We start from the raw sequence: 21,707 nt of genomic DNA on the forward strand, positions 1-21,707 counted from the left end.
GAGGGGAAAGTTCCCCCTTTTACCTTAAAAGCAGCGCCAATGCATGGCTGGGTGGGAAGAGAGAGCTCCTTCCAGCTCCCCTCCCCCTAGGGATGTGCACAAACCAGTTTGAAAGTCCCTTTGCGGACCACTGAACCGGTTTGAAGTTCTGGTGGTGGTTCGGCCAGTTCAGGGGTTTACTTTAAGGATCGGGGAGGGTGCCTTTACACCCCCCACTCTGCATTTCCCCAACTGGTTCTGTCTTTAAAATCACTGGCACCGAGTAGCAGGGGACCTCCTTGCCACCCTGGTCAATGTCAAATCGGAAGTGCCCAACACATGTGTTGGGCACGTCTAGTTTGATGCTGACCGGGACAGCAAGGAGATATGCTGCCACCCTGCGCCAGCAATTTTAAAGACAGCACCAGTGGGGGAAACGCAGCTCAGTGTGTAAAAGCAGCCTCCCCGGTCCTTAAAGATAAGGATCTTATCTGCCAGTTCGTGCACATCCTTACCTCCTACCTCCCCAAAGAGTGCATGCCCCCGTCTACGGTCCATTTTGGACCTTTCTCTGCATGTGCTGAGAAAGTTGTTGTTAGGTTTGTTGCTTTATTGTTCAATTCTTTTCCCCAGTTGTCAAGCTGCTCAAGGAGTTTTGTTTTTACTGAAAGTGTGGGATATAAATTTTATAGATAGAATAAAGCAGGGGGGAGTGGAGGGTTTGCGGGGAGACCCACTGATTACATTGAACCAGGTCTGCTATCTGAAATACTTGTGATAGCATGGATAAAACCTGGGAGTTTCAGCATGCAAAGAATGTCCAGTGAGTTTTCCTCCCTCAATATTGAGCCATCAGTATTTCCACATTAAAAATGGGGTTTTAAAACCCCAGGATCAATGCAGTTTCTAACGGTGCAATTTTTATTTTATTTTATTTTATTTTAGCCTTTCTTTAGTTCTCTCCCAATGGAAAACAATATTCATTGGCCAGTTAAGGGTGCAAAATGTATATGTACATCAAGACAACCAATGAAGAAAAATCTCTTCTAAGATTTTTAACCCGGATGCAATTTTATTAAGACCTTGAACAGAAGCTAACATTATTTCATTGCTTTTGAAATTTGAGTAGCCATTACAAACTCCCAAAATCGTACCCTTGCTTTATTTATAAAATATGAAGTAATGAAGGATAAAGGTGAGTAGGAGATGTACCTTATTTTCTAGACAATTACTCCACTCTTTCAATAAGTCTACATGCTGCACTGCTGAGGTGGCTTCATGTGCTTTAACTTGCTGATTTGTTCCCTGTGACAAAGAATGTATATATTTTAGCCAATTTCATTGATTAAGCAAACCTACAGTAAATGTAGCACGCAGAAAACAATGCAAAACACCACCCCATAAAACAAAATTATATATTTGACCCACTGATTCACCGAAAGACACTGGCCAATATTCTCACTAACTGTGAGCACGTGTACTAGAAACAAGTGCTTCCACTGTGGGGAGTTCCAATGCAATTATTGTGCAGAGCGGGTGGGCAGGGAAGAGAGCAATGGTCACTGATCTCTCCTTTCCATGGAAGTGCCCTGTACCACCCAAAAATATGTCCCTGAGGGTCACACAGCCCTCAGGAACACATTAACAGGTGATGTTGGGCACTTCTGAGGAGAGGAGAGAACTTTATAAGTTCTTCGCATTGGGGATGCTTCTTCTTGGTACAGAGGTGCACAGTTAGTGAGGAAATCAGCCAGTATAAGGATCCTATTTTAATTTTTATATATATTAAACATTCCTCCTACATAATCAAGAATTCCTCCTACATTTCTTATAAACAGTCAGCTTCTATACACTGGGGCACACTAAGAAAAGACATTTCAAATTCATTTTAGAACCCTTAAAAAAAAAAAACCACTGAAAGGAAATACCACAAGACAGCCTTCAAAACAGCAAAGGCGCAATCCACCAAACCCTGCCCTAAAACCAATCCCTACTTATTTCAACAAGATCATCTGAACACAGAAGATTCAGGATGGTGCATTGGAAATAGTGGCAGGACCCAAAACCTTCTGCAGTGCTGCACACATTTCTACCCTCTTCACTAATAACCTCCCCCCGCCCCCACCCACAATACTGATTGTGCCAACTATATCTCCTGCAAAGATAATGAGAGCAAAGCGTTCCTTCCATTCTCATAACAGACTTGGAGACTAGAAGAGAAAAAGAGCAAGCCTATGCACAGCTTTTGGGAAACTTTATATAAGAGTGGGCAGGCACTGGGCATTACAACACCTTTCCAGTGTTCCCTGTAACAGGGAATCTCAGATGTTGCAGACTACAACTTCCAGCACAAACAGCCAAAGGCCATTATAGCTAGGTGTTGTCGTCAATCACATTTGGGATTCCATATTACAGGGAACACTGCTCCCTTCTAACCTCCAAGAGCTAATTTGCTCTTTAAGGTCAGAAAGGGGTGAGAGAGATCCACGCTCATTTCACATGGGGGAAGGCAATTTGTATTTGATACAGGCAACAAGCTATCTGCAATTTGCCCCTCCAAGCAGAAATCCAGTACAAAACAAACAAAAAGAATTACTGATGAACTTTATATTGTATTTGCAAACCATTATTTTTTTCAAATCAAAATATCATAGTTTCCAAATCAAAAGACCATGTTATAATTTTACTATATTCAGTTATTGCCTTGGTGGGGAGGGAGAATGCTGTTAATCAACATGCAATCAGTTGAATGCCTACATTAAGTCTATATACATACTAGGGATGTGCACAGAACCAGGCAGGGGAGGCTTGAAGCTGTGTGTGTGGGCGGGGGCGATTCTGCTTTAAGGGCGGGGGGTGCACTTATCCCTCCCTCTGCTTTACCCCCACTGATGCTCCATGTTTTAAAAGTCCACCAGGGTGGCAGCGTACCTCCCTGCCGCCCTGTTGCCACCTTTACTGGAAGTATCCTACATGCCTGTGCACGACTTTTAAAACGTGGAGCACCAGAACTGGCGGAACTGCCCACCATTCAAACCAGTTCAGAGGCCCATAAAGGGCCTCCAAACTGTTTCCGTGCGCGTCCCTAATGCATACAACTCTACACATACAGGGGATCTCTCAGGGTGAACAGGAACCCTGGAAAATCAGGCTTCCCAGTCAGGCGCAGGAAAGGAAATCAGGCGCAGGAAAGCACCCTACTCAAGGCCTTGATAAGTTTGCTTTGGATCAGGAGCCAGGCAAAAAATTCAGGAGTCAGACAATGGACACTTGAAAAAATTACCAGACTTTATGATGGACATTGTAGCAGAGGACAGTAAATGGGCTCTCACTATCCCTTCCACAAGTATGCTTAGAACAGAAACTGGGCTGCCTGGGACAAATAAATATGTTATTTAATAACACTGCCTCCAAATATCCTAGTCTAGGTGCCATGGCTAAATGTATAGGCTCCCTGGCACCTGGGATTTGTCAAGCCCTGCCCTACGCCATACAACTCCATGCATGCATTCAATAGAATGTAAGTGGATCAAAGGAAGGCAGGGCCCACTGCTGTAAATCTGCACCTCCCACTTGTACTTTCCATGCATGCATTCAACTCAATGCACATAAATCCCCCCAACGACATGTGATCATTCCAACTTGATATGTCACGAGGCTAACAGGAACAAGGAGAAAGAGTGAGGAGAGAGAATCATGAAATGCAAAAGTTCATATCCTCAGTTGCTCTCTTGAACCAAGGGGTGTAGCAGTTCAAGTTCTACAGCTCCTAGATATCATTCCTAGCAACCAGTTCTGAAGTGGAGTCTACACCACTGGACTATTCAGCCTATGGAGTTTCATCCAACAGAGGCAGAATTTGGTGGATTGTATCCCAAGACTTCTAGGAAATAAAAAGGTGCTTTCAGTCACCCACACGTAAGCAAATTTTTCACTGAATAAATAGAACACACAAGAAAATAGGTTGGAATTAATGAACCCTGGAACACAGCAGTACTGCTTTGAGAGAGCAACATTTTTCATTCTAAAAAGTTTGCTTAATGCTTTTAGGTGACGAGAAAATTCGCCATCTTGCACAAATTAAATTACACACCTCAATATGAACAACTTCTGCATACAGAAACAAACAAAACAAAATAATATGCAAGATGGGCAGCATTGCAGCTCAGCTCATTCACACCACTTTTAGAGCACAGGACATTTAAAAAATGTATATGCAAATTAAGTTGCAAATTTAATATTTGAATCCTCTTTAGTATACATGGGCTGTATGGTGCATTCAAATTATATAAACAAACATACATACACACACACACACACATATACACACACATACAAACACAAATAATGAATGGTGATAAGGCAACAGCAAGCAGTGCTACTAGACAAACTATTCTACCATTGATAGTAATTGTGTTGGGGTGCAAATTGTTGAATGCTTTTGATTTTATAATTCATCAAGTTCCAACTGATATCAGGCCCTAAGAATTCTTTGCAAGAAGACAGTCTATTTAGCCTTGTTGCTCCTCACTATAAAATCTTATAGGAATGCTTATGTTACTAATATAACCCAGTTTAACAACTGCAGCTTCCTCCAATCCCTGCAAACACTGGGAACTGTAGTACTACATGGCACTTAGAGTTCACCAATAGAGATCCTCACCCCAAAAACACACAACTTCAAGTTGGGAAACATACCAGGGCCTTATGGGCCCATCTTTGGGCGTAAAGGTAGGTTAGTCATCAATTAAAGTAGGCAACAAATCACAGGTCTAGATGGAACCTTAACAATACTGTTCTAACACACCCCTACTTGAAAGGAACAAGAAATGTATTGTTGACATTTGAGCAAGCTGCCCTTCACATGTATCTTCTGTTCATGTCAGCCTCTTACTGGGCTTGTCATCTCAGAGCAATAATGTTGGCCGGCTGGGGGCGGGGGGGCGGCATAGACACATTACAAGAGAGAGAAACATATATAGTGAGACACCTCACTCAAAATTCTCATATTCTACTGTGCTTATTATTAGTGGCTTAATTTGTGCTCTCCGGGGTTAGACAATGGAGCCACTTGCCCTTCTATATGAAGAATGCTACATGATTAACTGAGGCCAACATATTTAATCTCATCAAGCGCAATCCACTAACCACTGAACCTCTGCATAATACCCCAGTGAGATGAATGCTGAAGTTGCACAAAAGTAGGTTTTAGAGGGTTTTGCCTGTTGTGGATTATATTGTACACAAGTATTAGGGGCCAGAAAGTTTCATTATAGAAACAAAAATTTGTTTCACTGAATTAACTAAAGGGAACTCAGTCTGCTTCAAAGGGTTAAAAAAAAGCATCTTTCATTTTCTAGATTCAATAAACTTTTTAGTGTGAAAGATATATTACTGAAATCCTGACACATCAATGTTCTTGCAAACGTGCTCTTTACACATTTAAAATTTCTACAGACAGGCAAAAAAAACCCCAAAGCTTTAAATCACTCAAGCAACTGGAATGCATTTTCCTCAACAAGAGGCATTCAGTCTAGTCCAGAGAGTTACCAATATATTGTTCTCTTATTGCAGACTTTCATCAAGTATATAATCATTATATACTGACCTGAAAAGTGCAGCCATAACGCTTAAAACTACAGGTACTTGGGGCATTAATACATTCTGACAAGTGTGCATTCAACTGTAATAGGAAAAAAGTGTGAGTTTGATGGAAAATGTATGCACAATAAGGTTCAAAAATATATAGGGCACGCAATACAGATTTGTATTGTGTGGTTGGTTGGTTTTTGCTGGTTTATTTTTTTTTTTAAACATGTGTTCATATTACCTCCAGTTGTACTTGAGGGTATACACATACACATGTAATCACATGAACATTCCAGAAGAATATACAAAGGGACACATTTACAGTGAAACCTCCTCTAATGACCACTCAACTTGATTCAGTGTTTTCTGTGCCATTTTGATTTCTGGTGAGAGACCAATTTCTCAATGGCATATTCATTATCATGGTCCACTGAGCAACCTCTCTACATAGTGGTTTCACTGTATTAATGCACATTCCCCACCCCCCTCCACCCCAATCTGCTTTCTTTAGGAACAAATCCGCCCCCCCTTCCAAAAAACACATCATGCAAAATTCCAATGATAAAATATAGAACAGAATGACAGAGACTTAGAACAAATATTGCATGAAACGAACAAATTCCATAATAAAAAGACTGATCTCAAAGTTACAAAAGCAGTGCGCAGAAATAAGTGTTACTTATGCAGCAAAAAGTTCTTTTACATTCAGCATATATAGCACTCTGGAAATGCAGCTAGCTTTGGGTTAGAGGACAGCAGCTAAGAACAAAACAGGTAAGAGGAAGAAAGAGGGCAAGTAGTAAATAAAAGAAGTCATGATGACCCTTATATTTCCACAAAATGTTTTAGGATCTTTAAGGCATGTCTGAACATTGCCTATTTTCAAGACGGGAATCAGGGAGGGCTCTCATATAGTATACATAGCTGCCAAGGAACTTCAGCTTGCCTTGTTCCCCAGCCCATCTTGATGTGGATGATTGCAGGGTCATGAGGGTTGTGAAATCTGCATAGCCAGTTTCTCATTTATGGTGTATAGTAAATGCATAAGAGGAAACTGTTTCAGATGTGCTCTATAGTAATATTGCAATGTGGAATGCCCCTACTTTCACAAAGCATAGAAATAATAAAGAACTTGTAAAAAGTATCTCATCCAGAAACTCTTATGCACCAGAAGCCACAGAAAATCCAAGGAACGAACACACACACAGACAGACTTTAGAAAGCGAAGAATAGCCATTCCATGTACCTCAAGGAACAAGTTATTTCAAGTAGCATGAAATCAGCAATCAGCACATTGAAAATTCCTTATTTAGGGAGAACGCAGCTGACCTGCATTAGCTTCCTAAGACCAAAATGCACAATAGCAGCACATACTATTAAACACACATCCTTGCAAGGAATGCGGCTTCACTCCAGATGTTTAGAAAGCTACCTGCCAACTCACAAGGCCCTCCAATAAATAGGGCATCAAGTAGCACATATACCCCCTTGTCCTGGGCCCTCTTTTACACAGAGAAGAGAAAAAGAGAGACTCCTTTTCTCTCTTACCTTCTTAATATCCTAGGGCAAATGAAAGGGCCTCTGCTAAGCCCTCTGTGCATGCTAAAAGATTGGGGTGGGGGGCGGTGGATAAGGTTGGTGGCAACTATTAGAAGAAAAAAAGAAGTGGCTAACTATTAAGCCAACCAGCACTTGAGAACTCCTGATTTCAGATCAATGGTTTTCCTTACATTTAAGAGCTTAACTCCAAGTTGCCTTCATTTATTATACTGTTTTTCAAGCTTTATGGAACTGCAACTGTCCCTTCTAAACTTACTACATTATAGGAACATAGGAAGCTGCCTTATACCGAATCAGATGATTGGACCATCTAGCTTAGTATTGTCTATAGCAGGGATTCTCAACATTGGGTCCCCAGATGTTCTTGGACTTCAGCTCCCATAATCCCCAACCAAAGGCCACTGGGGCTGGGGATTATGAGAGTTGAAGTCCAAGAACATCTGGGGACCCAACGCTGAGAATCCCTGGTCTATAGTATGACAGGCAGTGGCTCTCCAAGATTTCAGGCAGATCTCTCCTAGCCCTACCTGGAGATGCCAGGGAGTGAACCTGGGACCTTCTGCTTGCAAGCATGCAGATGCTCTTCCATTGAGCTATGGCCACATCCCCTAAAGGAGAATCTCTTACAGCGCCCATATGTAGGCACCATCTAAATGAAAACCAAGGTGGACCCTGCTTAGCAAAGGCAAATTCATGATGGCTACCACAAGTCTAGTTCATCTCCCTTATCTGTACACTGCCTAACCCAAACCTGGACACATCACGGGAAAGGTCCCTCCAGCTCACGTAACACATGTGCCACTTCAACTCCCGCTAGTTTACCCACCCTTCCTTATAACTGCTTTATTTAAGGCAGCAGAACTGGGCTCATGGCAGTCAAGAAACTCAAGACGTGCTTCTCTTTTCCAGCGATGGTTGTGGGATTGTGCCCCATGGCCAAGGAAATACTAGGCCCAACTACACTACATGTGTATGTATATCTATATATCTCCCCCATAATACAGTAATAATGGAATGCCCTCCGCCCCCTGACTCAATGAGCCCAGACTGAGACACGCATTTCTTTAAACACTATCATCATGTAAAATGACTGCTACTTATTAATGTTCACTGTAAATGCTTGACATTCTTAGGAGACCGCTTCATACACTTCAAAATCATCTAGTGAGCAACTTCCTCTTCCAGCAGGAGTCCACAGACCACCATTAAGCAGGCTTAACGGCGTTATATTAAAAAACCACAACATTCATCCACAACAGACAAGCTAAATACAATGTCTCTCAGTCACCAAAAAACACTTTTTTTCTATTCAGCGCGAATAAACTGGGTCCTAGTTACATGGGATGATGGTATAGCACAACACTACCTCAGTAAATCCGTTTCCCCAAAAAAGTTTGGCAGAAGTAGTATGGCCAGGGAACTGCAGGGGAGAATTAATGGGCAGGAGGTGGGATGTTTATCCCCACCAATTCTCCCCTCTAAGACTCCTCTTCCTCCTCCCTCGGTACCCCACTTAAGCCCATTTCTAACTTTAGGACTGATCAATGCAGGGGTTCCCATGGGTGGGTCCTCAGGTGCTGCTGGATAACAACTCCCATCCTCCCCAGACACAATGACCAAAGGGATGATGATAGTTGTAGTCTTACAACATCTTGGGACCCATGGTTGAGAACCTTTGGGCTAAGGGGAACACAGATAAAATGGCTGGAGAAGATAAGCAGATGAGGGAACTGTTAAGCACACACACCCAATCCTCCTCTGCAAATGCCCCCAATACATACAACCTAGGCAATCAATCATTCTTAATTTTAGCTGCAGCTGAGTTTGGTACAACTGTAAGTCATTTTTAATGTTAATCTCAAGAGTGCAAGATAAAAGAGCAAAAAAGTGTTGGCCATCCTCTTCAAAATATATGTTGGACAATGAATTCTTTTCGTGGCAACAGGTTCCATAATGGACATGCACACAACACAAACATTTTAAAATCAAATGTCTTTTAAAATCAGCATGTTCTTGCCCTAATGTTGCAAAAATAGCAACATCATCCAGACTATAAATTATAAATTCTTAATATTTCAGTATTTTCAATATTTTAAAGCCTCTAAAACCACATGGTACGAATGCTTTAGATTTCCTCTGCTATATTTGTGAAGACTGCTGTGAAGATTTCGAGATTCCTATGCGTTCTTCTCTAGGTAAGTATTGCAAATTCAGCTCTCACGAAGACTGAAGGGAGGAGAAAATGGGTGCAATTAAGGCAGAACATTTTTTTTAAAAAAGAAGTCTGCAATATAACTTCTCAGAAGTCTAGAAATGCATTTAAAGTTGATTTTAGCAGTAAAAATTTTTTAAAAAAATATATAGTGGAGCTGCTTCTGGCAAATTTATTGCACATTATTACAAAGAAAAATATTCTTAAATGAGCAATATAGAACAGGATATTTTATTTTTATGTATGAATGTGAAACATGATCTCTTACCTCTTTTCTCAGGAGTGCTGAAACACTACATTTATGGGGACATGTCACCATAACACAGGGGCAGTCTGCATCTTCATGTTTCTAAGAGGAAAACGACATAACGTATTTGAAGCCCGTAACCATTTTCACATAAGACATCAGGAACTGTGGTGAATTTTTAAAACTCTGAGCTATATGGGGTTAATTACATTTCTTAAAGCAGTCAAGATGTTGTATTTGCAACATCTGCTCCTGCATTATTATTCAAAGGATCAACACACATCTTTCCTTCCAGACATTGTCCACAGGGGTGAACACCATTTGGAAAAGGAAGAATTATCCAAGATAAATCTTGCTTTCAGCGCTAGGATAAGGTGTACTAGATAGCTTAAAAGTTGTTTGCTGTTTCAAACTAATGCTACAACTTCATATCTCACACTTTGCACAGGTCCCTTCCTCAAGCAATATGTTCAGTTTTCAATATGGACAGACTCTGTTTCAGAATCCTCTGGGATGACACAAGGAACTCTGGATTGTGCTGTCTCTTTGATAGGCCTGGATCATCACAACTGCATGATCTCATCAGCCACTAGCATGCTAACCATGACTATCCTTACTTTTCAGAAGTTGATGATGCATACAGTATGTTTCTTGAAAAAAGGAAATCCCTAATATTCAAGTAGCAAGAGACTCCCTGCAGCCAATCTAATATTGGTTTAACTAAAATTACAGGCCACTGAGGTTAATGTCTGTTGCAGGTAAACTGGCAGAAAGCAATATTAAAGACAGAATTCAGAAGCATACAGAAGAACAAGACAAACTGAAGAAAAATCAGCATGGCTTCCGCAAAGGGAAGTACTGCCTCACAAATCTTTTGGAGTTCTTCGACGATGTCAACAATTACATTAACAGGAATAATCCAGTAGACTGGATATACCCTGGGTTTCCAAAAAGCTTTTGTCAAGTTGCTCACCAAAGGCTCCCAAGTAAATATATCAGTCATATAAGAGGGTGGGTCAGCTTATAGATTGGCAACTGCCTGGGTAACAAAAGTAAGTCAGTGTGGAGTGAATGCCCCTCACCCAAGGATCTAAATTGGGACTAGAGCTATACAATTTATACATAAATGATCTGGAGTTAAGGATATGAAGTGAGGACAGACCCACATAACCACACTGAGCTCCTTGGATGAAGAGCAGGACAAAAGTGAAACAAATAAATAAAACAAGAAGTGTTTTAAAGCAGAAGTAATGGAGCCTACTTTCAGCTTCTTTTTAATATGGTGACTCTTACCTTGGACCCTTTCCCATGTGCTGTGAACTTGGTTTGTATACAACTGTCAAGGCAAGAGTTGCAAAGGGATGCTGCCTATACATTGAGTATATATGCAGCTCAGTAAGCCCAGCTGGATACCTAGGACCCCCTCCCATGTGTGGTGGGTTTGGTTTGTATTGGATGGTAAACACAAATGTTATTAGAGGTGGACACATAACAGCAAGACAGTCAGACCAAACAGAGGCATGATGATCTCATAAGTGTTCTTCCCTTCAGAAAGTAGGCTAAAAATTGTAAAAACCTTTAGCCACTGAGATGGAAAGATTGTGCTGTCGAGTTGGCGTCGACTCCTGGCAACCACAGAGGCATGTGGTTTTCTTGGTATAATACAGGAGTGGTTTACCATTGCCTTCCTCCCACGCAGTATGAGATGATGCCTTTGCGTTGTCACTGAAGTGAGCATCCGCCACCAGCACCTTCCTATATCGCTGCTGCCCAATATAGATGACTACAAATATAGATTTACTAAGCACAATCTAGGAAGCACACCGGCGGGGATTCGAACTAACAGCCTCTTGCTCCCTAGGCAAGCTGCTTCCCCACCACAGCTGACCTGCTGTGATGGTTAAAAGAGAACTAAGTCATTAAATGTATATTTCTCTCATCCCCACCAACCATACCTCTCCCCTTAAACATTAAGAACGGCTAGCTGAATTAATGCTTTTGGGGGGGGGCTCTTGCCCATGAACGCCATTTTTATCTTGTACAGTATACACCTTTGTGTCCTTCTCCAGTGAAGCCCATCCATGGTGTTCCACATGACTACAATACTACTTTGTTGGGAGTCTAGCCTTGGCTTGCTGAACATTCTGTCTCCGCTGAGTGTTCTGGGTTTGTTTCTCTCTCATTGCTCTTTTCCATTAAGTAAAAAATTGTCTCCCCACCCCGCATTTCATCATTGAGCAAACTGGACACATGGTGAACCAACTGAACCGTATGTAGCTACCTCTGTGCTTTTTTGAGGAAAGACGCCTCTAAATTTGCTTTTGTATATTCAGAGACAAGCGAACTGGCATAGATACTATAACTCTACATTTAGGAACATAGGAAGCTGACATATACTGAGTCAGACCATAGGTCCATATAGCTCAGTGTTGTCTTCACAGACTGGCAGTGGCTTCTCCAAGGTTGCAGGCAGGAATCTCTCTCAGCCCTATCTTGGAGAAGCCAGGGAGGGAACTTGGAACCTTCTGCTCTTCCCAGAGTGGCTCCATCCCCTGAGGGAATATCTTACAGTGCTCACACTTCTAGTCTCCTCTTCATATGCAACCAGGGTGGACCCTGCTTAGCTAAGAGGACAAGTCATGCTTGCTACCACAAGACCAGCTCTCCTCTCAGGCTTGTTTTAAAAAGTCAGTGAAATGAGATCAGTAAAGAAGAAAGTATTAAAATAATCTATTCCTTTAACTGGAAATCAGTTCACTAGCCCTTCAGCCACAAAGGGGATTTCCTATCCTCTAGGGCATGCAGAAGTCTATGAATTCTTGTGTTATAACAGAACCAGAGATATTTTTAAAGATCTCATTTGCATAGCTTTGATCCCCCCCCCCATCTCCCTCTCTGTACAGGCAGAGAGAACATTTTCTTTTCATTTTCATTTTGAGGGTCACTGGAAGACTGCCTGATTTCTGGTAAGCTAAAATATGGATGGGACATTCTTGTGCCTGAAAGAACAGACATTTAAGCTAGTAGCCAGTTTCATCTAATTAAGAGGATAAGTTCCTTTCATCTGAGTAAATGTTTTGAGGGGAGAAAGTGGCAAAACTCCAACAAAATGATTTTCTGGCCATATTTTTCCAAATAAAGAGAAGAACCCCTTGCAGCAGGTACTGTGTTCCACTTTACACCAGAGCATCAGTTCAGGTACATGAAAGCTGGGATTCTTCAGATTCTAACGAAGGCTGCACAGCACTGCTTCACAAGGCAGATGACTCCAGACTGTTAACAGAATTTACAAGTTTCCACTGCAGAGTTCTTGGTGGATTTTTTAAAAAGAGTGTTTAGCAATAAAGAAAACTCACCTGTATCATAATCATTGGGACTTGGCTTTTACAGTATTTACATGTTGTTTCCCGATATTTACAAGTTTTTTCTATATGGTCTGGCAAGTCTCTTCTCAGTATTTTCTCTTTACAATCAATACGAGGGCATGGAAGTTCTTCAAACAGACAGTCGTTCCTCAGATGTGTCTGAATCACACAAATACCAAGATGATGAGAGTGTGTGTACCTAGCAATAGGAGAGTATGTTGTCCTACTACTACGACAAAGTTACTGTGTTACTACTTAAAACATTACAAAGTATACATGTAGTAAATAAATAAAATTATTACTGCTGTTGTGATCACTATTTTAGCCACTAAAGATAAATCTTGCTTAGTATGCCTGTGCAAATATTTGACTCCAAATAGTCTGCATAATATCCCGGACCCTAGGGATATTAAACTGCAATCAATGAGAGCCAGAGCCTTCTCAGTGGTGGCCCCAACTCTATGGAACAGTCTCCTGGATAATATCAGAGCTCTCCATGATCTGTTGGCCTTTCGTAAGGCATGTAAGACTGAAATGTTCCGTTGAGTGTCCGGTTGCTGAGAGAGCTGGTTGTAGAGTGATCTTGTAATCCATGGTTATTATGTCATGTGGAATGAGTATTGTATGGGGTTGTGGTTTATGAGGTTATGTAAAATATATTTTTATGGAATTGCGTTGCTGTGTATGTTATTGATTGTAAGCCACCCTGAGTCCTATGGGAGTAGGGTGACATATAAATCTAATTAACTAGCTAACTAAATAATCGGATGACAGCACATGGAAGAGACTTCCCCCACTTCTCTCCAGTGTGCCATTCAGTGCTATTCCCTGTACTGATGGAGCCCCTCAAAGAGCCCTGTCAGCCTCAAGGCTGTCTGGGAAGGTGCCCATGGAGGTGCTAAAAAATGAAGCCCTTTCCAGCATTTCTTGCATATTTCCCCAGACACTGTTGGAGCTGGCAGGACTCTATCCTACTTTAAGGGGCTCCACCAGCATGGGGAACACTACATACAGGTGAATGGTGAGAATGGTCACCCCCACATGGTACTGGTGGATTATCTTGCTTCAGCTATCCAGAGTTGAATATTTGCACAGGCCCATTCCTACGCATATTTTTTTATTTATTTATTTACACAGTTAGGCAGGTGTTATGGACTGGTTTGTTTTATCCAGACATCGAGGAGTAGTAGTAGTAATTATTTATTATTATTATTATTATTATTATTATTATTATTAATTGAATTTATATACCGCCTAGTATAAAAATCTCTAGGCGGTTTACAGAATTAAAACATACAATATAACACATTTAAAATTCACAAAAAGATAAAAATTATAGATAAACACACATTAAACACATTAAAATTTTAAAATACATATGTAGAGACAAAAAGGATTAATTATACAAAACCTTATATCCTATCAGTCTTAGTACCCTCTGCACGACCATTTCCAAAGAAGCACAGATGTGTCTTTCTGGAGTTATATAACTGGGTTCTAACAATTCTAAAGCCCAGAATTACATCATGTCCAATAGGCATACCACTGCAAAAGTTATGTGAAGTCATACACCCACCCACCCATCCCAGTGTTTAGGCACATTTCCCTCATATTGTGTCATAACTACATTGCAAGTTTCTCCTTCCCATGCTCCACAACTTTAGTTGCCAGTGGCAAGAGAATTTACAATGTGGTGTGTCATGATGATGTGAATTCGGCATCCCAAACATCACATAAGAAGAGCTTTGCTGAATCAGGCCCATCTAACCCACAGCATCCTGCTTCCCATCATGGTCCACCAGATGCTTCTGAGAAGCCCACAACCAGGAGATGAAGGCCTCTCCCACCACTGCTCTCCTTCAACTGGTATTCAGAGGCATCCTGCCTCTGAACCTGAAGGTAGTCTAAAGCCATCAAGACTAGCTTATAGCCCACATTACAGAAGGGAGAGTTCAAAACAAGACTGGTGCTTGAAAGCTTTATTTATTCATTCATTCAATTTCCATACTGCCCTTCCAAGAATGACTCAGGGCGGTTTACATTAAAATTTATGCTGGCTCTTAAAAGTTTTTACACCTGTCCCTACAAAGCAAAATATTTTTCCAGCCTTAAAATTAAAAAAAAAAGAATGCAAGTAAAATGTGGGTACCCACCACTGTTCCCTCTAAGGTGTGTGCACATGTGTGAGCTCACAAGTTTTTGGATGTCCGCTCAGTTCATTTTAGATGCCGCTCAGGTTGAATCAGGAAGGCTCCATTCTGAATGCACATGCGCGCACACTGCTTTGATACTGCCACCCAGAACAAAACTCATTCCACACAGAGATGAAACAAATTAGAGGGACCACTGTGCCCCACATTTTTAATAATCACATGAACAACAGCAGCAGCACCATTCCAGACATCTCTCCTCCTCTGCCATATTTTCAAACATGCCCTTTTAGGAATCTGAACATATGGCTTCTGTCAGCTACCATAGGAGGGCTCCACGACTTCAGCCTTCCAACTGCTGGACTACAACTGCCATCATCCCCAGCCACATAAGCCAATAGTCAGGGACGATTGACAGCTGGAGGGCTGGAGGATAACCAATATCTGTCCCTTCATTAAATTATAAGCGTAGTATACTACCTCCTGGCAGATTATCAGTTCCTCCTAATGTGTTGGTTTCAAACTGCTAGGTCACAACAAACAACTGGATTGTTACCCAACGTAACGTAGCCAGTATCAGAAAAATAGAGGCGGGGAAGCGACGGGATGCTCAGACTGAAGATCTACATTTTCAGACCCAGGACCCACACTTAATACTGTAAGTCTTCGTTTTTTCAGCTTAAGTGACATTCACGTTCCCAATTCTAGCATATATCAACTGAGCACACACACTACAGTACACCATCCCAATGTTAATTTTCTTCTTTGCTTTGTACAATATGCAACTTTGAACCAGATAACACAACTCAGGGTAGACCCAACCAAGTCCTGCTACTTACAAGCAAATGTCCCAAGGTCAATTGTTCTCTGCAACCTTTATTTTCATTTCTGCAGAATATCTGAAGAGCAAGAAGCTCTCTCCGACAGCAATTGTCTTTAAATATCTAAAATTAAGACGTTTAAAAAACAACTGGTTATTATGATGGTGGTGTAAGTTTCTTTCACATCAATGGAGCCCTTATTTATTAATTTACTCTATGTCTATACTTCCTACGTGCAACCCTAGGCAGTGTACATAAGCCAAAATACAACCAATATAAAAACAGGAAAAATGATTACAACAATTTTATGATATAAAACCAATTATAATTAATTAAAAGCCCAAGAAAAGTCAGTTGCTTATCTGTAACAGTAGTTCTTGAACTGGCCCATTGTCCTTCACACTTCGGAGGTCCTGTGCAGACAGGACTTAGGAACTGTCTAGAGTTGTAAGCTCTAAGCTTTTTGTCAGTAGCCCCGGCCGCTTGGTGACTCACCTATAGCCCCTCACAGATTACCTCCCTCAGTCCCTGTCTGCCGCGATCATACATAACAGGTAAGTGACTACTAGAGCGAGGAGGAGGGAGGGTCATGTGAAGGACAATGGACCACTACAAGAACTAGGCATGTGCCTGAAACATTTCGGAGACCATTATAAAGGCCTCCGAAACATTTCGGCACGGAGGGGGGGGGTCGGCGTTTCGGCACCGGCAGGGGTAGTACTTTAAGGGCGGAGGAGGGTGTACTCACCCCTCCCGCCGCATTTCCCCTGCCGGCGCTCTGTTATCTTTAAGCCCCTCGGGGTGGCAGCGTTCCTCCCTGCCGCCCCATTTCCCCCACCGGCCGGAAGTGGCCAGAAGTAGAGAGTGCACATGAGCCCGTCGTGCACGCGCATGGCAGACGGGCGCACATGCGCTCGCCACTTCTGGCCACTTCCGGCTGACTGGGGAAATGGGGTGGCAGGGAGGAACGCTGCCGCCCCAAAGGGCTTAAAGATAACAGAGCGCTGGTGGGGGAAATGCGGCGGGAGGGGTGAGTACACTCTCCCCCGCCCTTAAAGTTCTACCCCCGCTAGCGCTGAAGATATTCGTGCACCTCCCTAACAAGAACTACAGTTACAGGTAAGCAACCTTAATTTTTTTTGTTAGTGGTCCTATTGTCCTCCACACTATTCACCAGTTTGGTGGGAGAAACAGGCATCAACTGAAGAACTGTGTCGAGGATTGCTGCTCCAAACTGTGAATGGGCTCTTAACCTGGTGTCCAAAGCATAGTGGCGCTTGATCCACCGGCTTCCCTTGTTTAGCAGGCTTAAGCCCTGAAGAGGAAGCCTTTGGTGTTAGCAGCGCCAGCCCCTTTAAGAGAGGGAGTGCAGGGCCAGTCTTCAGTACCAGCGCTGGACGTGATACATTCTGCGTCGGCTGTTTGGATTCCTGAGAGCACAGCATACCAGAGCTGGTACAGCGCTGCTGGGATAGCTGGCTAGTGGGAGTGGCTTGTAGGGCCGATGTAGCACTTAAGGCCTCTCCCACAACAAAGCACAGAGGCGGGAAGTACTTTCGCATCGGGCCCGTCTAGTAAAGCCCCGGCAAACAGCGCAGAAGTCGGTTCGGTGGGTCTCCAAGGCACGCTAAGCACTCCTCGTGCCTGTCTGAAACAGAGAGTTTAACAGTGCAAGTGAGGCAGCTCTTAAAAGAGACTGTAAGGCAGCTCTTAAAAGAGACTACACATACTGCCTCAGGATCTCTGAAGAGAAAAACCTTGAGCAGGGTGGTGGGGGAGCGGCGAGTTAAACAAAGACATAAACTGAGGATGACTGAAAAATGAGAGGACAGACAGACAGAATAGACAGATAGAGCCAGCGTGGTGTAGTGGTTAGAGTGCTGGACTAGGACCGGGGAGACCCGAGTTCCAATCCCCATTCAGCCATGATACTAGCTGGCTGACTCTGGGCCAGTCACTTCTCTCTCAGCCTAACCTACTTCACAGGGTTGTTGTGAGGAGAAACTCAAGTATGTAGTGCACCACTCTGGGCTCCTTGGAGGAAGAGCGGGATATAAATTAAATAAATAAATAAATAAATAAAAGCCAAATTAAAGAGAAAGGGTAAGGAGGTTTTTGTTTGGTGGTTATTGTTGACAGCTCTCCCCACATGAAGCGGGGTAGAAGGTCTCCTGAAGTCGCTATCGCAGTGGTCGGAAGAAGACTGAGGGAGGTAACCTGTGAGGGGCTATGTGTGTGTCACTGAGGGGGTGGGGCTACTGCCAAAAAGCTTATAGCTCTAGAAGGTTGTGAGGTCCTGTCTACACAGATACAGACATCCAAAGTGTGGAGGATAATAGGACCACTACCAAGAAACAGGTGCATCTTTTTAACAACAGCCAGAGATGGAGGAACTCTGATTTTAATAAGGAGTGCATTCCAGAGCCCTGGGGCAGCCAGAGAAGGCCCGGTCCCAAATAGCCACCAAACGAGCCAGTGGTAGCCGTAACCGGACCTCCCCAGATGATCTTAATAGGCGGGAGGGTTCATGACAAAGGAGGCACTCTCCTAAATACCCTGGACTCAAGCCATTAAGGGCTTTATAGGTAATAACCAGCACTTTGTATTTCACACTCAGAAACATATCGGCAGCCAGTGCAGTTCTTTCAAGATCAGTGTTATGGGGTCTCTTCAGGTTATCCTGGAGACCGGTCTGGCTGCCACATTCTGCACCTACTGTAGCTTCCGCTCTACATACAAAGGGAGCCCCACGTAGAGGGCATTACAGTAGTCAAGCCTAGAGCTGGCCAGCATATGTACCACTGTTTTAAGGTCATTTTCCTTCAGAAATGGGTGTAACTGACATATCAGCCGAAGCTTTTTAAAAATTCAAATGGTTCCAATGTAACTTGCTCATCAAATTGCTGGGTCATTAAAGAGCTATAAAAACACACAGAAATTGTTTTTAGAACAATCATTCAAGAACAATCTTAGCTAACTTCAGTTTTGTCACCACAGGCTGACAGGCTATAAATCAGCACAACAAAACACTCTTGATTTCTGCATGCACAGCAAGATGACAGTATTGCCACAATGCCTGATGCCTTGGGAAGGAGAACATTTTATTAATATCATATTATTGTTATTTACTTCATATACTCGTCTGAAGGTTGTCCACATTAAAACAACAACAACATTATTTGGTCTATTCAAATTACTATTTTGCTTGTTTATTACCTATATAAAAATACATTAAGCAAATGCGTGAGAAAGGATGTTACTGGTTTTGCAATATATCATGAACTGAGAGTCAAAATTTTTCAGCAGTTCCCCTGAAAAAATCTTGAGTGAGATTTGATATCCCATTTTCCAAGGAAAAAATTGCTATTGAACAACCTCTGTAGGCCACCTTTAAACTCTGATAAACTCTGATAAACTCATCCAGTATAGTTGTTCTTAAAGATGGCCAGCCATATTAAAACCTTGTAGATTGGAAAAAAAGCAATTCGTAATCCAATTAAATCTTTAGGCAATGTATGAAACAAAATGTGCATCCACAACTTTTGTTAATATTATCAAGATGGAGATGTAGAATTTCATAAAAATGATAAGTATGCTCTTACCTATCAAGGAGTGAGAGAGCTTATTGGGGAGGAAATTCAGGAGTGCTCCACTCCATCATCAAGGATTAACTGGCAGACTACAGTCCTATTCAGACATTATGTTGAACACTGTACAAGTGCACTGTGTACACAGGTACCTATTGTACACAAGTATAGTTACTCACCTATTATATTGAACATAGGTACTAGCAGTACACTTCCTACCTGTACCATGCATTTGAGGGGCCTGTACCCAGATACACTTTTCAGAGGAATGCAGATATCTGGACAGTTGTACAAAGTACTGCCTGACAGGGTTTTTGGAGTACCTACATCTCTCCATGAATGCTGAATGGCCCTGACACCTCTCCAGGCCTTATGAAGCAAAAGGAACCCCTAGTCAGGTAAACCAACAATCTTTATTTTGGATATTATACACACACACACACACACACACACACACACTATATGTTCAACAGCAGTCATGCATTAAAAGAAGCACCTACAGATTGCAAGCTTGTCAGAACAATGTTTTTGCTAACCAGCAGAAGACCAGTAAGAATGGGACCAAATGAACCTTTTTAGAAGGAGGAAGAGCCAGAGTCTAGTGTGACTGCAGAAAAGGCCCTCTCTGGGGTCCCAACCAAACTCACTCACATGTGTGTGAAGTACTCTGCTCTTGATGTTATGGAAGAAACCAAGAAGATTTGATCTTTGAAAAAGGACAACTCAAGAAATCTTCATGAGCCCTTGCTTAACCAGTAAAGATCAAGATAGCTAGGGATGCATTTACATTCACAAAACCATTTTTAAAAAGATATACAATAAAATAGATTTGTAAAGCAAAACAGTTAATGAGGATTACTCCTCTTATAACTTAAGATGCACAAGACAAAATTTGAAAAAACAATACCTTTTCTTTCACTATTGTTTCTTGACATGCTGTGCATTTTGGAATTGTGGAACTAGAAGGGAAGAGAAAAACAACCACCACCAACCAATGTTTACTTAAATGTGAAATTTCATGACATGCCCCAAAATGTAAACACCAAAAACCATGTAGAGCAGGAGTTCTCAAACTTGGGTTTCCAGATGTTGTTAAACTACAACTCCCATCATGATGGCAACTGATGGGAGATGTAGCGCAACAACATCTGGAGACTGAAGTCTGAGAGCCCGATTCTTAATTTTGCCCAATGCTTATGCACTGAATGCTGCCGTAGAGATCAATGCATAAGAACTGGACTAAGTTAGTAATCACCCTGGCCATAGAGCATAATCATACAAAGGTGGCAAAGGTAACACTGGACCAAATCAAGATGTACATCATGAATACGAGCGTATTTATTCATTAAAAACTGTATAACTACCCCTTTATGTGTGCTTATTTTGTGTGAGGAGTAGCTCAGTAAAATTCCATGCCCACAAACTCTTTACCAACAATGTTAAGTTGCCAAATAGAAGTTATAGTGTTTACAATTGCTTGACTGACAGTATGCCTTTATGCCATAAGGAATGAAAAACTATAAGTGTTGTTAATATTATGGTAAGGTCATTGTTCAAGACAGCACTTAAAAAGCAAGGAAACAGTTTTAAGGCTGTAGGAGTGCCTGCCAACAACACTGGGGCGATGCCAGTGTGACGTGACTGCAAAACATTATTGCAATGTTCATGCCATGCTAAGCAATGAGTTGCTGGTTCAGGGGTACAGCAAGTTTAGGGGAGCATAAAGCTGGGCATAAACTACTTTTGCTTATGCCATTTAGGGCAGACTACAGATGCCTGCTGCCACACACCGCACAGGATAGATTTCCCCTTGCATGTATGGGAAGGGTTGTGTCCCTATAGACATTACTGAGTCCTTGTCCTCCTCTCCCTGGACATGCATTGCACAGGGAAGAGTGAAACACACTTGCCCGTCACCTCCACTGGGAGATTTGTCTGCACTTCCCCAGTTCTGCTCCTCCTTGAAGTTCCTAGCACACATGGTGTATGTGCCCACTGCTCTGGAGGGAGTGAGATTCCTGCATTTGCACCCTGCAAGATCAGGGACTGCTGAAGCAGTCAATTGCCCTTGCGGCACATTTATCAGCTACTTCCATCGCACCCCTTACATACAAGAATAATGCTCATGTTTTAAATGTGCTCATGCTAACAGCTATACACAGAACATCTTCACTGGCTCTCTCATTTCTTTAATCGC

General features: G+C 42.2%; 1 protein-coding gene across 14 annotated transcripts in view; it reads right to left on the reverse strand.

Annotated features, from left to right (window-relative positions):
* The window catches only part of TRAF3 (TNF receptor associated factor 3), a 159,551-nt gene that overhangs the window by 18,525 nt on the left and 119,319 nt on the right, over window positions 1-21,707 (reverse strand). For 12 of the 14 annotated variants that reach the window (XM_053263050.1, XM_053263069.1, XM_053262991.1 and 9 more), the window contains 6 exons: window positions 20,418-20,469; window positions 15,942-16,046; window positions 12,944-13,111; window positions 9,609-9,689; window positions 5,588-5,662; window positions 1,192-1,284 (listed from right to left, as the gene is read on the reverse strand). In XM_053263050.1, the coding sequence (XP_053119025.1) occupies window positions 1,192-1,284; window positions 5,588-5,662; window positions 9,609-9,689; window positions 12,944-13,111; window positions 15,942-16,046; window positions 20,418-20,469 (574 nt within the window). Of the gene's footprint in view, window positions 1-1,191; window positions 1,285-5,587; window positions 5,663-9,608; window positions 9,690-12,943; window positions 13,112-15,941; window positions 16,047-17,311; window positions 17,681-20,417; window positions 20,470-21,707 lie in introns of those variants that run through there. The other 2 variants (XM_053263097.1, XM_053263088.1) reach the window with 2 other exon arrangements.

The sequence above is a fragment of the Hemicordylus capensis genome, chromosome 1, assembly GCF_027244095.1.
Source record: "Hemicordylus capensis ecotype Gifberg chromosome 1, rHemCap1.1.pri, whole genome shotgun sequence".
In the NCBI taxonomy this organism is placed as follows: domain Eukaryota; kingdom Metazoa; phylum Chordata; class Lepidosauria; order Squamata; family Cordylidae; genus Hemicordylus; species Hemicordylus capensis.